Source organism: Prunus avium, chromosome 8, assembly GCF_965620075.1.
Source record: "Prunus avium chromosome 8, drPruAviu1.hap1.1, whole genome shotgun sequence".
In the NCBI taxonomy this organism is placed as follows: Eukaryota; Viridiplantae; Streptophyta; class Magnoliopsida; order Rosales; family Rosaceae; genus Prunus; species Prunus avium.
In genome coordinates, this window is record NC_142291.1 from 33,664,950 (window position 1) to 33,686,972 (window position 22,023).

At 37.3% G+C, this 22,023-nt stretch overlaps 5 protein-coding genes across 8 annotated transcripts; 3 read left to right on the top strand and 2 right to left on the bottom strand.

Annotated features, from left to right (window-relative positions):
* The first annotated feature begins 87 nt into the window (after positions 1-87).
* LOC110753787 (transcription factor ABORTED MICROSPORES-like) lies at positions 88-4,149 on the top strand. Of its 3 annotated transcripts, none has more exons than XM_088245220.1 (10): positions 90-609; positions 755-866; positions 960-1,136; positions 1,463-1,541; positions 1,630-1,698; positions 1,878-2,115; positions 2,239-2,612; positions 2,847-3,116; positions 3,248-3,424; positions 3,792-4,149. In XM_088245220.1, the coding sequence occupies exons 1-10, from the start codon at positions 471-473 to the stop codon at positions 4,002-4,004; spliced, it is 1,848 nt and encodes a 615-aa protein (XP_088101346.1). In that variant the 5' UTR covers positions 90-470; the 3' UTR covers positions 4,005-4,149. The 3 variants fall into 3 exon arrangements, with proteins under 3 accessions (XP_021810450.1, XP_088101346.1, XP_021810451.1); XM_021954759.2 differs by having other exon boundaries at positions 93-609; positions 1,878-1,962; XM_021954758.2 differs by having other exon boundaries at positions 88-609; positions 1,878-2,612.
* A 485-nt stretch (positions 4,150-4,634) lies between these two features.
* On the top strand, positions 4,635-6,757 carry LOC110753823 (transmembrane protein, putative (DUF1279)). Its single transcript, XM_021954800.2, has 2 exons — positions 4,635-5,235; positions 6,445-6,757. Exon 1 carries the CDS (start codon positions 4,767-4,769, stop codon positions 5,220-5,222), a length of 456 nt encoding a protein of 151 aa, XP_021810492.1. The 5' UTR covers positions 4,635-4,766; the 3' UTR covers positions 5,223-5,235; positions 6,445-6,757.
* An 858-nt stretch (positions 6,758-7,615) lies between these two features.
* On the bottom strand, positions 7,616-14,452 carry UBC23 (ubiquitin-conjugating enzyme 23). Of its 2 annotated transcripts, none has more exons than XM_021954783.2 (8): positions 14,311-14,452; positions 11,412-13,465; positions 10,725-10,871; positions 9,694-10,179; positions 9,181-9,250; positions 8,965-9,104; positions 8,502-8,813; positions 7,616-7,999 (listed from the first exon to the last, which is right to left on the bottom strand). In XM_021954783.2, the coding sequence occupies exons 2-8, from the start codon at positions 13,455-13,457 to the stop codon at positions 7,751-7,753; spliced, it is 3,450 nt and encodes a 1,149-aa protein (XP_021810475.2). In that variant the 5' UTR covers positions 13,458-13,465; positions 14,311-14,452; the 3' UTR covers positions 7,616-7,750. The 2 variants fall into 2 exon arrangements, with proteins under 2 accessions (XP_021810475.2, XP_021810476.1); XM_021954784.2 differs by having other exon boundaries at positions 11,412-13,501; positions 14,311-14,450.
* Positions 14,453-15,316: 864 nt separating this feature from the next.
* LOC110753809 (SNARE-like superfamily protein) lies at positions 15,317-17,688 on the top strand. Its single transcript, XM_021954785.2, has 4 exons — positions 15,317-15,627; positions 15,888-15,966; positions 16,061-16,142; positions 17,191-17,688. Exons 1-4 carry the CDS (start codon positions 15,498-15,500, stop codon positions 17,329-17,331), a joined length of 432 nt encoding a protein of 143 aa, XP_021810477.1. The 5' UTR covers positions 15,317-15,497; the 3' UTR covers positions 17,332-17,688.
* A 316-nt stretch (positions 17,689-18,004) lies between these two features.
* Positions 18,005-21,717, bottom strand: LOC110753810 (putative 26S proteasome non-ATPase regulatory subunit 3). Its single transcript, XM_021954786.2, has 9 exons — positions 21,558-21,717; positions 21,365-21,462; positions 21,016-21,206; positions 20,777-20,914; positions 20,539-20,675; positions 20,312-20,366; positions 20,129-20,239; positions 19,200-19,439; positions 18,005-18,890 (listed from the first exon to the last, which is right to left on the bottom strand). The coding sequence occupies exons 2-9, from the start codon at positions 21,450-21,452 to the stop codon at positions 18,378-18,380; spliced, it is 1,473 nt and encodes a 490-aa protein (XP_021810478.1). The 5' UTR covers positions 21,453-21,462; positions 21,558-21,717; the 3' UTR covers positions 18,005-18,377.
* Positions 21,718-22,023: the final 306 nt, after the last annotated feature.

The window sequence follows — 22,023 nt, forward strand, 5'->3', positions numbered from 1 at the left end:
CTTGCCTCCTTCCCGGAAAGAAGATACTCCTCATTCCTGCATATCACAGTTTGACACATATGCAAAAATAATTTATCAAAAACCCAAAAAGAAAAACTTCTGCATACATGTCAAATTTTCCTTGATAGGAATGTTAGGAGTTCCTACTTACAGAGAAGAGAAGGAGGGAAGTGTTTTTCAAAAACAAAAAAAAAGAATTAATTAATAAGCTCTATCTCACACTCATGCATGGACTGCAGTTCACCTACCAAGTTCTCTCCATATAAAAAGATACATTTCGTGAAATGCAGGGAGGCCCCAATTGTTTTTCTTCTTGATTTTACTCCAAGCTCCAAAAATATATGTACCAGATATAGAAATTTTTGTTTTGTTGTGAGTTTGCTGAGATGGGGTGTTATATCTAGGTTAGCTTTTGGATATGAATATGATGATGTTGCAGCAGTTAACTATTGCTATCAACTGAAGTTTGTATGGATCTCTCTCTTTGTTTCTTCTGCTGCTTGGCTTTTGTTTCTTCTTCCATCCTTGTTTTGTTTTTCTTGCTAATTTGTTCAGTCAAAAGAGGCACCAAGCAAGAGACCAAGCACTCCTCAAAACATCGTCTTTCAGGTGTCTCTCTCTCTCTCTCTCTCTTCTTAGCTACTAGTACTCTAGCTAACTGTTGGAATTTTAATTAAGTTGTTCCTCGTTTCGGCTCGATTTTTATTTATTTATTTATTTATATTTATAAATGTTTTAAAATCAAACCTTGTAGGTGGAATGAACATCATGATGATAATGCCAAGCCTCATACAGAGACTTAGATCCCTTGTGGGTTTGAAAGGCTGGGACTTTTGTGTTATCTGGAAACTGAGTGAAGACCAAAGGTTTAAGAAACTATAGTTAACTGCATTAATCTGTCAATTTCTTCCTGTCACAAATATATATGTGTGTGACTTTGGGGTTTGTTTAATTTTTAGGTTCATTGAGTGGATGGATTGTTGCTGTTCAGGGATTGAAATCACCCAATATGATGCTGGACAAGATCTTCTTTTCCCTCCAGTCCTTCCTTGTAGGGATACCATGTTACAGCATCCAAGAACCACAGCTTGTGATCTTCTTGCCAAAATGCCTTCTTCTCTACCCCTAGACTCCGGGTATGTACCTATTTGCATGGTTATCCTTTCTCTACTTTATCCCTAATTTCTTTCATATATATATATATATATATATAAGAAATTTTCTCTTTCGAGACGGTCTGGCATACTATGTTGCTAGACGTTGTGACGTGTTATATATGTTATGGAACTGTCAATCCGAACTATCGATAAGAAAGAATCTTGTTTAAATGTGTATGATCTGAATTGACAATCTAGCAATATAACATGCCCTTTTCATATTGAGCTCAGTTGAAAAATCTGGTGAGATACTTTCTCTGATATATCTAAATTAGTTAACCATGAGAGCTCATGATTATGAACAGGATTTATGCAGAGACCTTGATATCAAACCAACCCAGTTGGTTGAACTTCTCTAATAACACATGTTTAAGTACTCTAGAGGCAAGTACCACTCAGCTTCTTTCTCCTATTTCCGAAAGAGAAAGCAATTTTAGTATTGAGCTCATAGTTTTCCAATTTACAATTGCAGGAAACAGTTGGTACCAAGGTTTTGATTCCAATACCAGGAGGATTAATTGAGCTGCTTGTTACCAAACAAGTAATGTTTCCATTGCTCTTTAATTCTCATTTGTCTATCTTTACCACAAGCATGCACATTTTGTATGAGCAATAAAGTACAGCCTTTTCCTTCATTATCTGAAAGAAATGTTCTACTTGCATGGTAATAAAACTATCACATTGAGAATGTATTAATTGTTCTGTTTTCTGTGACTGCAGGTATTTGAAGATCAGCATGTTATTGATTTTATCACAGCCCAATACAGCATCGCAATGGTGCAGGACACCCTCGATAACATAACCGGTACGAGTATAATGAGTGAAATCGAATCAAAGAACCTCTTAGATAATGGAAATGATCAAATGGATATCAACAATGTTCATTTCCAGCCACCCCTTTCCTCTAGAATTTGTTCAAAGTTAGATAATCTGAACCTACCATATGATGTCTCCATGGGTACAATAAGCAATTCTCCAATCAACTTCTTGCAGCAATTTACTAATTACAACTTGGGAAACAGAACCAAGAATAGTATTGATGTTTCTTATGGACATTCATCACATGAACCATTTCTTTCAGATAAACAAATGGACCCATTTATTTGCTCAGCAGAAAACGGGTTTCAAGAGATGGAGGCAATGCAAAGGTCCATGATGGCTGATGAGACACAACAACACATGCATATGCAATACATGGAGGCATTAGCACCTGACATGGATCTGCAGGACGGCAACGATAAGCAGGACTCAATTATACATGACGAAGGACCAGCTGCAGATGGACTGTCGGATTGCAGTGATCAGATTGATGATGATGAGGATGATGCAAAATACCAGAGAAGGAGGGCAGGGAAAGGGCCTCAAGCCAAAAACCTTGTTGCTGAGAGAAAGAGAAGGAAGAAGCTTAATGAAAGACTTTTTGCTCTTAGAGCTTTGGTTCCCAATATTTCCAAGGTAACCATTACATCTTCTCACTCCTTTTCTTCTGATACCTCATTCCATTTGTGTTTAGGTTATGCAAACATGTCTCACATCGCTTATGTATTCGATCAATTTGGGCTTTATAAACGATACAAGAAAAGAATAAAAAAGCTCATTAGCAATCTCAACACTTGTGAACTGGCATTTGATGTTATTAGAAAAGTGCAATCTGAATTATTTCTAATGCCAACTCATTTTAATTCACAGTTGGACAGGGCTTCCATTCTTGGGGATGCAATCGAGTATGTGCAGGAGTTGCAGAAGCAAGCTAAACAACTTCAAGATGAGCTTGATGATCATGCAGAGGATGAAGGTCCAAAGAACTCTGGCATCACTGGCCACCACAACAATACACAATCAGAGATTCAAAGTGGACTTGACCCTGGGGGGCCTAAAACTGATCATCAACACGATAGTGTCTCCAAACAAAGCCAAGATTCAGATGTTATCCATGACCACAAGACACAACAGATGGAGGTATATATGATAAATCTTGTGTTCTTCTCTCTTTAAGTATCTTTTTTCTTTCTTTTTTGTTTGTTTTTTTTTTCTTTTGGGTTTCATTTCTTTCTTGGCTAATAATCAAAGAAATTGGGAAAATGCTGTAGCCCCAAGTGGAAGTGGCTCAATTAGATGGAAATCAGTTCTTTGTTAAAGTGTTCTGTGAGCACAAGCCTGGTGGATTTGTGAGATTGATGGAGGCTTTGAGCTCTCTAAGCCTGGAAGTTACTAATGCCAATGTGACTAGCTTCAGATGCCTCGTGTCCAATGTTTTCGTCGTAGAGGTTAGTTTCTTCTAGCATAATCTGGCCTAAGAAAATACATATTCAACATGTACATAAAAGGAAGGCTTATAAAACCCAACTTTTTTTCCAACTCTTTCACACAATCATTTGCTCCTCTTACAATCATTTGTCACATAATCAACGTGTAAGCGTATGAACGCTATGTTGTATACACTCGTTGTAAACAAAAAGTTTCCTCACAAAATATGAGACTCGTGATATTGTGAGACTCATGTAGGTCAACCTACCGTGTGAGAGAGTTGAAAAAAGCATTTGAGAGAAAAGTGAGCTTTGTAACATCTTCCATATAAAAAAAGAAGGAAGCAATCTTATATAAAATGATCTCTATTTATTTGTTGGTTAACAGAGAAAGGATAGTGAGATGGTTGAAGCTGATGATGTGAGGGACTCCTTGCTAGAGCTAACAAGGAACCCATCAAGATGGCATAGTGAGATAGCTAAAGCTGAAGAGAATGGCGTCGGCTTCGACAACCATGACCATGATCATGACCACCACCTACACCTCCACAACCGCCATTTTAATTCCTTCCACTTGCACCATCTTCCTAATGAAACATGAAGCATCAGTGTTTTATATGGAAAAAAGCACTAGTTTGAGTACTTTATTTGTTTATTTGTTCACTTTGGTAGAAGCTTGCAGACATATTCTACATATCTTAAAATTCAGTTCGAATCAACATTTAATGCAATTTCAGTTTGAAGAAGTATTTGTAGTAGCAACCGGACTTATAAAAATATGTTATCCCGCCCATTGTTAGAAGTGGCGACTATTGGATTAAATTCTTTAGTTTTCGATATAATACTAGTCATCAATTTTAGTCATGGTCTACAGTTATATTATAATTTTATGTGCGTTCAATGCAGTGTGTCGAACTTGCACACATAAAAAATGTGAAACTCACTATAAACAGTGAATTTCACACCCACTCTAATGATGAAAAACAAACACATACACAAACAATATTCATCAATCAAATTGTTTCAATTTGTACAAAAAAAATATATATAATTGAAGCTTCAATCTTCAATCATGGGCTTTCCACTTGTAGTCCTTAACCAATTATGGCCCAAAATAGAAAAAAAGAACCAAGGTAGAATGAGGCCCAAGAGCAACCACTTGGAGCTCCAATAACCACTTGAATGGCCGAGTCTTTGACCCCATATCCAAGTTATTCATGTTTCTTGTCCGAAAAGAAGGATCAAACTAACAAATTATAAGAAACCCAGTACCACAGTTTACCTTAAAGTCCACAAAAACCCTAGCATTCTCTCAAAAAAACCTGACCGACTCCCCAAAATCTCAACTCTTTTTTGTCCATCCATGGCTTCCATCCTCAGTGCTGGCCGATTCAAAGAGCTCCTGAAGAAGTACGGCAAGGTGGCACTTGGGGTCCATTTCTCAGTCTCAGCTGCCTCAATTACAGGTCTCTACGTAGCCATCAACAACAACCTCGACGTGGAGTTGCTGCTCGACAAGCTTCACATGGGAAGCGTCTCCTCCAAAGACGAAAGCGCCCAAAACCCACCCGAAATCTCTGATGGGTCGGTCTTTCGCGACAGACCCACCTCCGAAATTGGCCCTTCAACGGTTGTGATTGAGGAAAAGAAGAGGAATCGGACGGCTGAGCTCGCGGCTTCAACTGGTGGGGCACTGGCATTGGCTGTGCTCTGTAACAAGGCTCTGTTTCCCCTTCGGGTTCCGATTACTCTGGCGCTTACACCTCCGTTGTCGAGGTTTTTGGCTCGGAGAAGGTTCATCAAGACCGGTGGTCTGTGAACATCTTTTGCTGGTACTTGTTTATCCTTAGTGTTTTTTTTTTCAGTTCCCGTGATGTTTATTGGGATGAAAATAAACATAGAAAATGGCTAGTGAATGCTGTTCAGCTACATCGTATTTGTATTTTTTCAACTTAGATTCATGGGTTGAATTTGATGGTGGATTTTTGCTTTAGCAATGTTATGAATAGGGAATTTGGATGATAATTGAAGTTGAGCAACTGGTTGTAATATACTTTGATTAGAATGGACTAAATTAAAAGCAATATTTTGAAAAGGTGAGAGCTTGATCAATAATGTTTTTTTGGACGAAATCAAGAATGTTTAATTGTTTTAGAATTGGGTGAACAACTTTTGCTGAGAACATGATTTGGGTTTTGTTGCTGAAAAAATCCGGGTATTAGATGAACTCTTTGAAGTTTAAGACGAAGTATTGCATTCTACTTTTTCATGAATGATATTGTCTGGTTAGTTCAAAGTTTAACTTCTTGGGGAAAACAAAGAACATGAGTAGTAGGACCAAATTTTATTTTCCTCTCTCTTCTTGTAGATCCAAATGGAGATGAATAAGTTATGATTGTTAATATTGAACTGCGTAGTGTTTAAGAGTGGTAAATCAGTTAGAGGATCAATTGGTGTAGCATCTCAATGTTAAGTTATTTATCTCTGTTGAAAGTTGCATAGTATTGCATCCATAATCTTTTTAGCTAGCTAATGCTGAATTTCAGATGCTGATAATCTAGTTTATCTGAATCCTTGAGGGTTCAAAAGATTTTATTAGCATCAGAAAGTCTGTAATCAGGGGTATATAAAAACACATAGAAACTTTGAGTTAGAAGATGAAGATGATTTGGTTGGGCATGGATGCTTATTTCTAGAAGACATCATCTCTGACGTGATGGAATTTGTAATAGTATCGGTGTTCATCTTGTTGTCACTTGATTTTAGGGAAATTCTTAGAAGTTCATGAAATCGAAATTTCACAACTACATCCTTGTACTGCATAAAACTTGAAGATGATACATTTCCCGTGTGTAAATTTCACTTGCTTTGATAACTCAATGTTTGTGCAAGCTATTGCTCTCGCACAAAGGCCTTTACTATCGTTAAAATCTGAAACCACAAAACCTAACCTTGCAATTAGCATATAGCAATGCAGATGTAATCTTGCTTGCTGGGGTGCTTTAGCATGAAACTCTTCTATCTTTCTTGTGGCATATCAGGAGAAGGAGCACTGGGACCATAACAGCCGTGAAAGTTTTAGTAATTATCGATGACGACAACACGTGGAATCCTCCGGTTTGCACAGAGTAGCAAAAGTAGATTCAGTTTAAGCATTGCAGGGGAACAATGCACCTGTTCCAAACCAGTGAGAGGAGAATTATGTTATTGCTATTATTATTTTTGTCAATCAATGGGTTCTCCAATCCCACTATTATTATTTTTTATACTAGATTTGGATGTGTGATATTAAACTTATTTTGTTCTTATTAATAATGTACGTGTTACACATTCAAATACTCAAACTTTGCTGCACATTGGGTACACACCGTACTGGAAGCCGCTCTAATACAACAGTATAGATAACCAATCACTTTAATGTCATACATAATTACAAGTTCATGCTACAAGGCTCGACGTCTATTTGGTAAAGTTACTAAATGGACAATGGGCAAATTGTCTGGTTTATGATTACAATTATGGAACTGGTAAAGGCTACATGATAGACATGTCCTATTGTAAAGTGGAAAAGCACCTTTCGAGTTCCCTTTCCTTTGCGGACCCACTAGTATAGTGATTTGGAGCAATTGCTCCCTCAAGAAAGGTCCTGAGTTATAGTCCTAACATTTATGCAGTGTGTGTGAGTTTAGTATACTTTCGCCCCTCCAAAAAAGGTCATCAAAAAGTTTGATTTCTGCGTGGACTAAGAAAGCATTCTTTAAAAAAAGTTTGTTCAAAATTCTTGATCAATTGAATAAAAATATTGAATAGAACACAGAGCTGGTGATGCCCAGAAGAGAAGATGTATTTTGGTTTTTCTGTAATGACTCAAAACAAATAAACAAGTGGAATTGGAGTATGAGAAGCCATTTCACATGGTAAATCTGATATATAATTATTTGAAGCCATTTATTTTTTTAAATTCAATTCAATCCATTGAAATCCTGAACAAATGAGCAAACAAAAGGTAAAGCTTTTGCAATCGCAGAAATCCCCGTACAAAAACCTACCAAAAGTTATGTCAACAAAGGCTAGCAGCCAATTTTGCTGCTAGTAGAAAATTATCGTTTACCCAAAAACGAGAGTGCCAGCCAGCAACTTTGCTCTAACAAACCTCCACAGCCTAAAATGGGCAAGGCTTTCAATTTCTATTGAGAGTTAAGGAAAAAAAAATTTGAAATCTAATAGAATGTGAAAACCCTTTACATTGACAAGTATCTCAATTGTTTAGGAAACAACAATGAATCAAAACAGATTGACATTGTTGGCTTGATGGATCCAGAGGCAAATTGCATCTTCAAACCTATGCTATGATTGTTGCAGATGCATAAATTCATGACAAGTTGCTCCAACCTCACTCAAAGCCAAGAAGAGCTTTGGCACAATCTTAGCTAACATCAACTTGAAACCAACTGAGGTCGAATTTACATCGCTCTTAACAGCAGAGGCGTCTTTAGTGAGAGAGCCAATCAAATTCCCTTTCATATATGCATCACAGGCCTTCAAGATATAATAACCCTGCCTCCTGAAATGGTCTTTGACAAGCACTTCAAAGTCCTGTACATGACATTGAAATGTGAATAATACTGCTAAAAAATGGATCCAGCCTTTACTGAAAGTCAGCACAAGAAGAACATGAAGAGTGGTCCCCAAGTATTTAACAAGCAAGTATTAACAAACATCAAATAAGCTCAATATTTACATGATATAGTTTGTTGATAAATTATACATGATATAGTTTGGTGGTAATATTTTACATGATATACTTAACATGATGCCATGGCAGGCATATAAACTTCAGACACAACATAGGTGACTGGGACCCAGAGCCATAGCCAAAGCTACAACTGGGTAGGATGTATATGATCAGACACAACATAGAAAATTCTATGAACCGATTGAGTAAAATCCAACTAATATGGGACCACCTGAGGATGGGATCCTTATCACCAAGAAAAATTTAATGAAACAAAGATAACGGAAAACTATATATATGACACACATAAAGAGAATAGAATCTTATAATGGAAAATTGAATATTTGAAATATGAAACATCACCTTCGGTGGCCTCCGCATAAGATACATCATTGTCTTGCAGTTCAGTAAGAAAGTATTCTCATTGTAGGACAATGAATTTTTCTCTCCTTCGGCGGTCCCAATCTGCTTGTCATAGCCAGCTTCATTAAAATATGGCTTAGAATTTAGCACCAACCCCTGGAGTGAAACAAGCACTTGAAGGATGCTAGAAGACTTTGGATCCCATACTTCATTTCCTCTGCCAGTCCAAGTATTTAAAAGACTAAGGCACACCTTGCCTTCTTCATATAGATTTGGATTTATCCGCCAGCCACCAGAATGATAGTATGCTGTCTGTAACATCACAAATTTATTCAGAGAACCAGAGGAAATGACCTTTTCTTTGCATCAAATCCAAAGAGAATGTTACAAATTGGCTAATTAAATGATAAAAATAAATTATAGCTTAACCAAAGATTAAGAAAAATTAGATAGTAGTTCTAACCGGAGGAACATCAGGGTACTCTGGAGGGAGGTGAAAATCAAAAAAGAAGAGGCCGTCTTGGTAAGGAGTCCCATAAGCCCCAACTATAACTGCCCTCAAGAGATCCATTCGATCTTCATAAACTCGTACGCAAATCCCATCTGTTTAAATTTTACTGTTAAGACCAAGTGTTGCTAAACTGGGACAGATAGTGAGAGTTAAGACACCAATTCTTACCAGGAAGGTTATTTTGAAGGATGCTCCAATCTTGCTGAACCTTCTTTAACCACTTTCTTCCACTGGTATTCTGTAAGTACATTTAATGTGAAAAACAGGTTAAAAATAAAAAGAGCAGTCCTTGTCTATTGGTCAACAACCACATATGGCCAATACGCAAATAAAATCACTAAACCAATTAACAAGGCCAGAATAGAATGACGGGCAAGTCTCTTGACATAACAACTTCAAGTTCATTTTTCTTCATACTGTCAAATCAAATATATAGCAGGAAAAGAAAAATGGAAATCAAATGGACGAATTCATTATTAGATCGAAATATCCTAAACACATTATTTTCCTTCCTTCTTTTCTTTTCCTAAAGATAAACTCCTAGTTTATACTTTATTATAACTAATCTATAGTATGTCCATTCATGCTCAGTGAGGAATCCTTCAAGATTTAACTGAGAGTCCTGCCACAATGCTAATACACAAAGGGACATTGAGGTTGGAATCAAAATAGAAAAAATACCTGCCCAGCTGCACCAAGAAAATGATGGTCCAAAGGGTCTTTGGCTATATCAAAGCGTTTGAAACTGCAAGCATCATCCTTCCTACATTCTGTAGCATCTGATTCTTCAGTCCTCAAGTTATATAGGATTTCTGCTGCATCCAACACTTCTGCAGTCTGGGGGGAAACATGTTTTTCTTCTTCTCCCTTATTTATTTCCACACCACAAGTATCCACCACGTTAGATTTTTGAGAGCTGGAATCTTCACCATGATCTCTTCCCTGAGAAATTTCCACTTCACGAGGCTCAAATTCACCTTCACCTTCAGCATCCAAAGAAATTGAATCCAAATTCTTTTGACCCCTTGAGAATATACCAGTTGCAAGTCTGGTAACGAACCGAAGCGCAGCCAAGGGGACAGACAAAGCTGGGTTAATTCCAGAATTGTTCTCTTCACTCTCTTCTGTTTCAGTATTAATATCAAAGGCATTTTGTAGCCCAACTTCCTGAACATCAAAAACTTGCTCATCTTATTCAACAATAAAAAATCACACAAATAATCGAGTATATTTAAGGTCTTCAATATCCATTTATAATCAAGGAAAAGAATAAATTCATCTAGGGGAGGAATCAAACTTTTGATGGTCAGACTCGCAGATATGAAAAAAGAATCAGTCTCCCAATATGATGAGTTCAAGTACCCAGTCTGTCAATTTAATAATGCTTTGAAAGACAATAAAGATGAATTCAAGTACCCATGTTCTTAAAGGGAAAGGAGAACAATAAGGCCTACTGGTCCAAAGGTATAAAACATGCTAGGTCTTGATCTTCCAGAATACAAGAAGTCAAAAGTCAAAACCTCTATCCCAGATGAGCAAACTACATCTTGAATAACTATTCCAACCCCATATGAGAGTGCTACACATTAGAGTTCTTTTTGTAGACATCTGAACAGAAACAACCCTCTTCTGTAAATTTGGTTGTAACTTTTCTGGCAGACATCTGATTGTAAATTTGGTGAAAAATACTACTATTTCGAACAGAAACAAACCTCTTCTGTATCCTCAGGGGTAAATAGTGCATGCATCTCATCATCATTAACTGTTTCCCAACTAGCAGCATCACTAACCTCACTCCCAGCACCAATTGACTCATCATCATCAGCTCGACCAACAACATAAATTGCTTGAGGTCCAACCTAGTAACAAATCAAAGAAACAAGTAATTGAATCAACAATACTTGGAACTCTTCCATAAAATGTTAAGTATGAATATATATCAAAAACAAGCACAAACTTATTTATACTTATGCCGCACATCAAGGTTGAACAGATTGAACAAAGATTTTCATTTTCATTTTTTAATTCTCAAGTAATAATCCAAGCCCAAAATATTCAAAAGATCCAAATTTTGTTTTACACGGCTAACGAGACTATTCTTACCATCAGAAATTTCCCATGAGTTCCTACCCTTCTCTCATACTCTATTGGATCACAGGTTTATTTCACAAGGTTTACATCCCTTTCACAAGTTTCTTTGCCCTAATCAACATAACTTTAACAATTCAAATAACAGATACCCTCAACCTTTTAAATTGAACCATTTTATACACAGGAGAGTATATAGTACTGATGTTGTGAATCTGATAAGTCTAAGTTACAGAGTTTGAGGTTTAAGATTGAAATACAAATCATGAAGAAAACAAAAGTGATGATTTGAAATCAGGCAATGAACATACCGTAGAAACCATCCCATCAGCCCATGTAACTTCAATATCTCCATTCTTAAGACCAGTTATATTTCCAACCCAAGAAAGATCTGAGAAGTCCACACAAGCTTCATCACTAGAAGGATCTTCTTTTTTCTTACAAGCAGATCTAAGCTCACTTGGAATATCTTGCTGCTTTGGTTCCTCATCAAAGTCTGTTCCTGAAGCAGTTTGTGCAGAAAAAAAAACTGGCAACAGTCTAACAACAACATCCCCATAACAGTAATCATAATCCGGATGCCCCTCAAGCTCATAGACGCTCACAACTTCCTCCTTGTCAAATTCTCTAGGATCTTCCGCTCTGGAAATTGGCTTTAACCACCTTACACAAGCTGTTCGCTCCTTGGCATTGACACTTTTCACAAGCCCAACACGTCTATCTTCACCAGCATCGTCACCATCATCAGATGCCTTCTCCACCACGTACTGTTCAGCAACAAATTCGTGATCACCAGGACTATCAAGTGGAATTAAATTTGTTGAGTCCAGCTTCCATTCTGTTGTACCATCCTGCCATGCCACATCAACTTTTGTCCTGGTATTCACAATCAAAAAGGATCTTTGAAAACTTTCTTCCTTCCGCACCTTCTTGTCCCTCCTAACCACAACTTTGCGGATCTTTTTGCGATGAAGAGGCCAAGTTTCATTAACAGGCTCCTTTGAAACTGACAATGAACTACAGCAGGAACTAGATTCAATAGATGTATTCATTCCAGTATTTTCATTGTTTCCATCTAATACAGACACTGGATCAATATCCATGGATTCATTATTTCGATTTGATTCTTCTAGTGCACTCTCCTCTGAATCGCACCCACTACCTATTTGAGTAGATTCTAACTCACTGTTTACAGAATCATGAAGTTCTAATTTTGACAAACCCTTGTCTAAGGGAATGGAAGATGATGACACTGATGGGGGGAAAAGACACCAATCACCCAATTGCCAATTTGCATGTGTAAAGCAAGACAACAGTTTCAAGTTCTTGGGAATCTGCTCTTTAGCAGGGGCAATAGAAGAATCTGGCCCACAGCCAGCAGAGGCTATCCAATAGATTAATACTGATGCAACTGTAACCTTGGTAACAGTACCTTCCAGACGATTAGGTTTCCACAAGCCAGATAGCCACCTAGAATTCTTGAAAACTGACGATGACCTTGCCTTCACACGCTGCCCTGGGTAGTAAGGGAAATGCACATCTTCAAGCATATTCTTGGAAACTGGTTTGAGATCCATTGGTTCTGCTCTCATAACTTTACACACAGAACCATCATCAAACAAAACTGTCACATTATCATAAACATCATCAATTCTACCTAGCCAGGGACCAAGGACAACATAATCACCCACAGTGAACTCCCTCACACGTTTTAAGTTGTTGGATGATATATCTTTTATGACCGACCCATCAGGAGCTAACAAATCAATAGAGATATTGACATCCACCACGACACCAACTTGCCCAGTTGGGTCAGAAGCAGCAGCAACAAAATCCCCATGTAAGAATCCTCGATCAACAACTGATAAATCACTAATATTTTGGGTCGACTCAGTTTCATCAATCCAAAGTACTCGAACCTGATCAGCAGGAAGGGGACCGCTCTTATCATTACCACCACTTTTGTTCTTGCCACCATTCCCATGAGTAGTATTATCGTTACGAGCTTCTTCCTCATTTTCACCATCATCATCATCATCGTCGTTGTCATCATCTTCATCATCATCCTCATCATCAGTGATGCTGCTATCAGAATCTGAATCACCGGCAACTTCAGTCACAATCCCAATCATACCACTCTTGCTCCTCACAACGTCTTGCCTATAGATATATGGGGTATTGTTAATGTTACTGACAACCTCACTCAACTTTTTAACTTCATTGCTTTCATTATTTACATTTGGATCAGATAGAACTGCGCTTGTTGAAGAATCAACCTGACTCAAAGAATTATTATCACGGTCAAGTGTAGTGGGCTCATCCTCTTTAAAAACGGAGTCATGCTGCTTAGTTCCCATCCAAAAATCTGAGAACACACGCTAAATGTGGTCTTATTGTCCAGCTGATATAACCAAAAAAGTAACAAAAATTTGAGATTTATCGTCTTCTTAAGAGAAAGGAAACACGTTGCTAAATTTTTCATACTTAAATAATCATAAAGCTAAACTCATATGATTTCCCTCTTCATAAAGCTTCTGGGAAAATAAAGAGTTATGTGGATTACTACTTAACCAGCAAACTGAGTTACTTTTCTAAATTCTTCACACAAAAATATATACGTACAAAAGATTAACACTTAATGCCTGTTAATTGATTATCCCCCAGATGGATACTAATAAAATACTTCTAAAAGTTTCAAACCCAAAAATAAATAATTTAAAAAACATAGATGCAAATACATGATCTTCATCCAACATAAGAAACTGAAGAGTTAATCTCAGAATCAAATAACGTTAAGCTATAAAAAAATTACAAACACATCCAAAGGTGAAAATCATCAGATATGAACGTGGAACCCAACGGTCCAATCGGATTCAATAAGATAGAGGGTGGGTATTGGATAAATAGAAAAAGTAATCATATCAATAAAATCGCAGCTAAGAAACCCTCGCGCAGCTCACATTTAGCAGACGAGCCAAGCACTCGATTGTAAATATAAAGAAACAATGGAAAAACCATATCAGCAAAAATCCGCATACAATAACGTCTCCATTAGATTACATTTTTTTTAAAATCATAGATTTCAATCCAACCCAATCGAGATTGAAATCACTTGATAAAAAGGAAAACGATTAATCAAAAAATACAAAAAAATGAGCTTGGAGCTATATGTAATTAGAGGATTGAAGGAAGGGGTTATGCGAGAATTACCTAATGAAAATCTGAGAGTTTGAGCAGAGAAAAACAGAGATGAGTCTGATAAAGGAAGAAGAAGAAGAAGACGACGAAGAGAGAAGAGAAAAAGCTTTGTGATTTTTTGAACGGAGAGGGGCTCCCAGGGTATTGTGATTTGTCGTGGAGAATATAATGCAGAGGGCGGAGCTGGAAGCGGCATAAGGGTGGTTTCGTAATTTCAGTGGTTGGTGATTTTAGATACGCCCTTCCATTTAAAAATTAATTATGATATTTAATTACTGTTCACTCAAAGATTAATTTTTAAAAATTTTAAAAAATAAATTATTTGAGAGAGGTGGGATAATGGGATTCGAATTTAATCGTCCTTTTATTTTTCTTTTTTTCTATGGTCAACATAACAATGATTTAACAAATAAGAGCAAAAAAAATTGACTAAATATTTTCAATTAAAATTTTAAAGATAAATACTTGCCACCATTGGATGTGAGGACCATACCAGCAGTTATATTGTAAAAATGAAAATATTATAGAATACTACAATAGTACGGTCATGTGATACATCTTGTACACGTGTTAGATATTTATAGATACTATTCCCTAAAAGGGGAGAAAATAAACATCGTTGTTCACCCATATTATAACACGTGTACAAGATGTATCGCGTGACCGTGCTACCATAGTATTATATAATTTTTCGCAAAAATGGGGGTATATGTGGTATATTTGCCCCTTTTTTCACTCTGATTGTTCCTTTCGTTCAAGCCTAAAATTTGTTCAAATTCTTAAATGATTTTAAATATGATTTATAGGTGAAAGACTTTAAGCAAAGAAATAGATTGTGCTTTCTTGGGCCCAGGAAATTGGTATTAGAGTTTAAAGGGCAAGGCAAGGTAGCCTTTTCCTTCAAGGCAGTATAAAGACTTTCAAAGTTAGCTTTGGACTGTTTTAAGTCAATAAGTCATCCTTAGACAAACATATTACAATTCTCTTTTTACAATTAAAAGTTTGGAGTAGCCAATGGAGTAGGCCCAAAACATTGAGCGGTAAATGTAGTTAAAAGACCCGGGTAGATTTAGACGGTGTAGATCGACCAACTCATATATTCACAACGACGTCGTAACGCAGCCCGGGACGACGTCGAAACGCGGCATTATATCGCTCCCACCACTGAAGCAAATAAACGGAAAACTGAACTGGAGAAGATGATCGTCTGCGTCGCCGTCGTCGGCCACCAGAACAACCCACTCTACATTCAAAGCTTCACCGACGCCGATGACGCCCTCAAACTCCACCACATCGTGCACTGCTCCCTCGACGTCGTCGACGAGCGAGGTAAAGCAAAATTCGGATCTGGGTCTCTTTTACATTTTGAAAATTTCAGTTCTGGGTTCTGGTAAATAGTTATGAATTGGGTGCTTTTCGGATTTTGAAATGCACGAAACACTGAAATCATATGTGTATGATGATATTGCTGAATGAAAAACTATCTTGGGTCTGCTTTATTCAGCTCAAAATTAGGATTTTGATGTTTTGGGTTTTTGTATTGAAGTTTGGATTCAAGTATGTTTGTGAATTTGGGTATGATTTTGCAGTGAACAATCCTAAAAAGGCTGGACCGACCTTGAATGAGACATTCTTGGGTCTGCTTTATCCAACTGAAAATTACAAAGTGTGAGTATTTTTTTTTCTTTTGTATGACTTTGCTTTTTTTTTTAGCACCAGTATATTGCGTTATGCCGGTCTTACATGGTAATATTGTTTTCAGGTATGGCTATTTGACCAATACAAAGGTGAAGTTTATCTTGGTAACTACTGATCTTGATGTCAAGGATGCTGATGTTAGAAATGTGAGTATGGCTCTGAGTTTTGGACCTTCCTAAAGAACTCATTGTGCAAAAAATTAAACATGATGCGGCATTTACTCAGCAATATTTCATCGATTTTACGACATCATATTTAAGTTATTAGCCTAGTGAACAGAAGTTTTCCAGTATAAATTGGTTTCTTAGCTGATTATCTGAATGTTGTTCTTAAGTTTATGTGCATCCTTCTGAAACAAGTTTTATTTATTTTGTTTTATGGGAAATGACTTCAAATAGGAAGCGAAGGATGCAAGTTTTATTGGAAGAAATGGAACCCCCAATATTATTTAGGGCATTGGAGCTTAGGAGGATTGTGTAGATTTAAAGGGAGTTGACTGATGAGTTATGTTACTTTTTTACTTTGTCATTGAGCACAAATGAAAGATTGGTTTTGTCATCTGAGTGGTAAATAGATATTATAGATTTCATCCTTCTGTTCCAGTCTGGTGATGTGAAAAGGAAGTGACGTTATGCTGCTTAACTAAAACTGCATACCTTTACTTTGAGCTACATTATACAGAGTTGTTTATTGCATTAGTTAAATAGGATTTAAATGCCACCTTGAAAATCATAAAACCAGTCCATGATGATGCAACTAACAGGTACGGCAACCAGTCCTTGTGCTAAAGTAACCTGACTAGATAGTTGAAAATATCTAATATAATGTGAACTTCTAGAGTGATTGAGATAGAATCTATTTTGAAAGATTGAAAGAGCTCTTGATCGACCTTTGTCCTTGCTTAGCCTTCGTGAGCATGAGTTAGATATAATATTGTGGCAGGAGTTCTATTTGCATGCATTTAAAGCATCCCTTGATAAGAAACGCTTAATCCTGTCATGATTTACTTATTTCGATAACTGTAGGGCAGATGTTAGATTTTTTGAAAGTAAGCATGCTATAATTGTTTGGATTGCTCCATTTTCTAAATTGGTTTTGCTTCCCTGTCCTTCCACGATGCTCTCTTTAGTGATTGTGGTCTATATATGCAACCAAGTTTAGATAAGCCCTCTGATTGGTTCGTTTGTCGTATAGTTTTTCAGGAGATTTCATGCTGCTTATGTGGATGCAATTTCAAACCCATTTCATGAGCCAGGTAAAAAGATAACCTCAAAAACTTTTGCAGAAAGGGTGAGCACCATCGTTAAGTCATTTGGCTTAAGTTCAACTGGGTGAATGATCTCGACTGGAGTGTAACTGAACTTCTGAGTCTTTCTTTATCGAACTGGTGGAATTCATTGCCTTTTCTCACCTATGAAGTGGAATTACATAAGCTCATATGTTTTGTATCCCAAAAGACATTAGAATTAGAGATTGCACCCCTTCGGTCCTACTAGAGATGGAACCAATATTGTGATTCTTCCTTTCCAATCAGAAACATTGTAAAGTTTGTAACATTTGGCTCCGCTGGGTCAGTGAATGCCAGAGATTTAAGGATTTGATATGATTCTGATCATTCACAGGGAGTCATATCTGTAACATTTTTTTGTGCAACTTAAAACTAGATTAATTTTGATAATGTCAGTTTGTAAATCGCAATGACTTGAGAAGTGTTGCCTCGATTAAGGCTTTCTTCATCTTTCTTCGCTTTTTGGCAAGTTCTCTTCATCCTTCTTTTAAAATTGGCATGCAAATAAAAATAATATTTCCATCCCTAAACGCACGTATCAAAAATGAAAAGGAAAGAAAATGGGTTACAAAACCATCTGCCCTAAAACAAGTTGAACAGGGTACCCAGAAAAAGGGTAGGGGATATTTTCAATCTCCTGGCATGAAAAGCATCGTTTATAGTTCCATTGTGCATCAAATTCAAATTCCATTGTTCCCATAGAATTTTCTAACATACCCATGACCAAAACATACTTGCTAGCAATATGCAACTTCATCAATTGTCAAATTACAGAGAACATAAGAACGAACAAAAGAGCATGCATGAGGGCACGTCCAAGGGAACCTGATAACATGTTCAATGTCTGGTGAAAATGTAAAATATTCGATGTTCCTGTCATATCTGAGAAAAAGAAACAAGCAGACCTCAAAATATGATTGCAACCGAGGTCGCTCTGGCTCAACGCAATAAATCTATAACATCAAATGGAAACAGCCACTATCCCAAGTCAATAAGACCAGAAGCTAAAAATATCCTTGACAGGCATATCAATGCACGGCTTTTTGAGAGCATTTCACAGGGCAAGTAGATGCCTTCTCAGTATACAACTGATTCAAAACTCGTCATCATCCTCCTCAGCTATATGCTTTGCAAGCTCTTGCTCCTGTTGTTGTCTCTCCCTCCTCTTCTCAGCACTTTCTTTCTCCTTGTGAGAGTTTGGTGGGAACCGAAGTGCTCGCACTGCATCATTATGCAAATTGAGGCAAAACGCAATCCTTGTGTCAAATGCAGCTTGGGGCTCATTAGTAGAGTAGATATCCCCAGTTTCCTTTGACACCATCCATCCATTTGTATGATCCAGGGTGGCATCAATTGCACCATCACGGATTGCCTTGGCAACAATACTTTCAGCATCAGCAACAGGATTTGGAGAGTCCAATCTCAACTTTTTAGCAACATCAACCAGAGAAATACGAGAATAAGAGATACTAATGTTACGCAACCCAGTTCTTATGACATTATGTCGCAGCCTAACAATCAAATTGTGGGTTCGGTCTGAATTGAATATATTTGCGAACTTCTCGGCAATATTTCTGAACAGCTCCAAGTCACCAATTCTCACAGCCTGAAAACAAAAATTGTCTCAATCAAAACCAGCAGTTAGAAAATGCTCAGGGGCCTACTGATTCCAAGAAGGCCATCCCAGCCTCATCCTAGGAGTTATAAAATACTGCATTATTATCTCCAATATTCAGCAGAAAATACAGTCATTACTCTCAAACTTGGTAAGACAGTAAAGCCACACAATTAAGTAATTGAGTTTGGCTTTTCCACTAGAAAAGACGGGCATTAAAAATAGTCCTCCTTTGTCAACCCTTGTTCTTTCCAGGAGAAATAAAGTTCAGGGTTCAAGGTTTGAGAATTTCAGACTTACATTTGTTAGCTCAAAGTACGGCCTCAAAGCCTTCTCCATGCCTTTTTGCATAAACACAGTTCTCTCAGGGATTTCTCCAAGCAATAAGCGTACAATAATTGCCCACTTGTTGCATTGAATTCGAAAACCAAGGGCTGCTATAGGGGCTTTCCTGGCAGCTTGCAGGAGGGACTCCTTTGCATCAGTGTACTCCAACTGAATTGTTCTGATCTTTCCTAGGTAAAAGAGATACCGGCAGAACTGCAAGAGAACATTGTCAGAATCAGATTATGCATCCTATATTGGACAGAAAGGAACCACCACTGAGGAAATATATGTTTTTTTTTGCCACGTATAGATTCTCTACCACTGTTTTAGATCAAGCTAATTTGACTCTATGAGAACAGCTGGTGGTAAATCAACTTACTTCCCAAGGGACCGTCCTGGCTTAAGATTGAAACAAAAGAAGAAAAAAAATTCGGAAATATAGACTCAAAGCTCACACGATATAATTTATTCCTAAGAGAACAGAAATCACTAAAGTTCCATTAAAACTTTGCTTACTCCAAAGAGAACAAGAACTGCAACATGCTAACATTGACGAGAAGTCCTTGATAGTCAGTTGTTGATTGGCAGTGGAAGAATGCAAAATGCGAGATAGACCAGTGCATCATTACAATATGTTTTAAAAAAATTAAGAAACAAAAAAGGTTGTAGGAATAAAATCCATTGATAATAAGCATGATATTGACAATTGAAGAAAGCCAAGACACGAGATAGACCAGCATGTCATTACAATAGAACACACAGAAGCCTAGAAGTTGGTTATATACATGCAAGAACATAACTTAGCCTTCCAAAAAAGGATGAACCATACATCTACATTCACACATGATGTTGATCCTAGATAGACAGTTTATGGCTAATAGAGTGAAATAATTACGAATGACCTGCTGGTTTGAGTGAGCCTCAAATCGAGGAGCCTTGGACCTCAGTTTCTCTGCCTGATCATACAGGTTATAGTGGAGGTAATTGCGAAGCAGAAGGTTGAGAAGTGTTTCCTGCATCACATTGTTTTACACATGTAAGAAACCGGTAAAACAGACACAATTGCTCATAATATTACGATTTACCTGACCCAGCTCATCATGGCGCAAAGTTGCAATCCGGTGAAGATTAAGGAGATTTCTGTTAATGAATGACTGAATAAATTAGTTTTAAGGGAATAAGTGAAATTTAAAAATAAAAAAAATTCAATCAGACCTTTCCTTAGTATAAAGACATTCTTATGTCAAAAGAACACACAGACAAACACAACTCACTAAAAAGAATCTTTAAATCGTGATATCATAAAACTCACCCTCTAATCTCTGCAAGATCACCAGTCAGTTCATAGCTAAGGGAGTAATAGAAGTATAGCCTGGATGCCAGAACATCGATGGTTCTCCTATTGAGGTTCTTAATTCGAGCAATGCTTGCCGAGGCACAAGCTTTTGCCTAAAAAACCCCAATGCAACATTATTACAAACATGAGAACTTCATTTTTTTTTTTTTTTGAAGTATAAGACCCACATGTAATGACAAGTATAATGATTCACCTCATTGTATTTTTTCTGATCAATCAGAAAAATGAGCACAAGCAAGTAGGAGTAAATCTCTAGCTCTGGCAAGGCATGCTTTGAGGAAACTTGGGTAGCAGAAGTTGCAGTATCAACGTCCATGTCATGTTCATCGTCCTGTGCAACCAATGTTTCACATTCCCAGTGTTCAAAAGTAAAAAAGAACATTGACTATACAAGCTTAAATCCAAAATTCAATAAGGTAGATCCAAAATCACCTTTGGAAGATACGAGGATAGCCGACTGTGAACCTCAGAACCCGGCGAAAGGGCAAAATTGAGGAATGCTGAGAGCACAGAAACCTTCAGCTTCCGCCTCAACACCATGGTTAGCCTAACGGCACGCACAATTCGCCGAACCTCTCGAGTATATGCAGCAGTCTCCAGGAGTGAAGCAATCTCCTTCAAATCTATAAAAACCAGTAAAGAGTGAACATCTAAAGTCAAATCCCGCATAACCAATTTGATAAAGTATCACTAACTTACTTAAACTTCAGAAACAATGTAGGAAAATGAAAATTAGGGTTTTAATAGGAAAGAGATATATGTATGTAGATGGAAAACTTACTATGAAGAGTTGAAGGAGAAGTAGAAGAAGCTGAATTAGAAGGAATAGAGGGCGCTGGGACCTCTTTCATCTCCACGTCTTGAGTCATCTTGAAGAGACTGTACCCAGATTACAGAGAACAAAATTCAATCAAATGCTGAACGAAGATAAAAGCGATAAAGTTGAAATCGATTTGTAATTAAGACAAAATTACCTTGATTTTGGTTGTAGCCCGGTGCTGATCGGAATTGGCGATGGAGGAACTAGGGTTTTGCTACGTTTCCTCCCCTGCAAGTTTAAGCGAAAGAGAGATGGAGAGAACGAAGAAGAGTGAGAGAGAGGAAATGAAGGGAAGGCCGAAGTTCAAACGGCGTCGCTTTTTCTGTTTTTTGAAAGAAAAAAAATCTGACGGGTTCACTTTACGTAATGCTTGCTTAGGTTGGACTGGCCCAACAAATCACAAGGCCCAATCCAAACAGCCTTATAGAAGGGAAAAAAAAACAAATAAAAAAAGAACACCACTAAACAACACAAACATGGAGGAAAGAATGTAACCACAAAAAAAGATGGAGGAAACAAAGCAATGCGCTTGTGAATCGACTGGCTAGAGCCTCTATTCATGCATTTGATGTCTAATACTAATTCTTAATAGCTCTTTTGTTTTATGCACAGAATACTAT

Coding starts and splice junctions, on each gene's coding strand:
- LOC110753810 (XM_021954786.2), bottom strand. CDS start 21,452: ATGACTCAAGACGTGGAGATGAAAGAGGTCCCAGCGCCCTCTATTCCT. Junction 19,440..20,128: donor AGGCTCACTCAAACCAGCAG/GTCATTCGTAAT, acceptor GTTCTCTTGCAG/TTCTGCCGGTATCTCTTTTA. Junction 18,891..19,199: donor CGTACTTTGAGCTAACAAAT/GTAAGTCTGAAA, acceptor TTTTGTTTTCAG/GCTGTGAGAATTGGTGACTT.
- LOC110753809 (XM_021954785.2), top strand. CDS start 15,498: ATGATCGTCTGCGTCGCCGTCGTCGGCCACCAGAACAACCCACTCTAC. Junction 15,628..15,887: donor CGACGTCGTCGACGAGCGAG/GTAAAGCAAAAT, acceptor ATGATTTTGCAG/TGAACAATCCTAAAAAGGCT. Junction 15,967..16,060: donor CCAACTGAAAATTACAAAGT/GTGAGTATTTTT, acceptor TATTGTTTTCAG/GTATGGCTATTTGACCAATA.
- LOC110753787 (XM_021954758.2), top strand. CDS start 471: ATGGATCTCTCTCTTTGTTTCTTCTGCTGCTTGGCTTTTGTTTCTTCT. Junction 1,137..1,462: donor TCTCTACCCCTAGACTCCGG/GTATGTACCTAT, acceptor GATTATGAACAG/GATTTATGCAGAGACCTTGA. Junction 1,542..1,629: donor CATGTTTAAGTACTCTAGAG/GCAAGTACCACT, acceptor TTACAATTGCAG/GAAACAGTTGGTACCAAGGT.
- UBC23 (XM_021954783.2), bottom strand. CDS start 13,457: ATGGGAACTAAGCAGCATGACTCCGTTTTTAAAGAGGATGAGCCCACT. Junction 10,872..11,411: donor CTGATGGGATGGTTTCTACG/GTATGTTCATTG, acceptor ATTTGTTACTAG/GTTGGACCTCAAGCAATTTA. Junction 8,814..8,964: donor AGTACCCTGATGTTCCTCCG/GTTAGAACTACT, acceptor GTGATGTTACAG/ACAGCATACTATCATTCTGG.
- LOC110753823 (XM_021954800.2), top strand. CDS start 4,767: ATGGCTTCCATCCTCAGTGCTGGCCGATTCAAAGAGCTCCTGAAGAAG.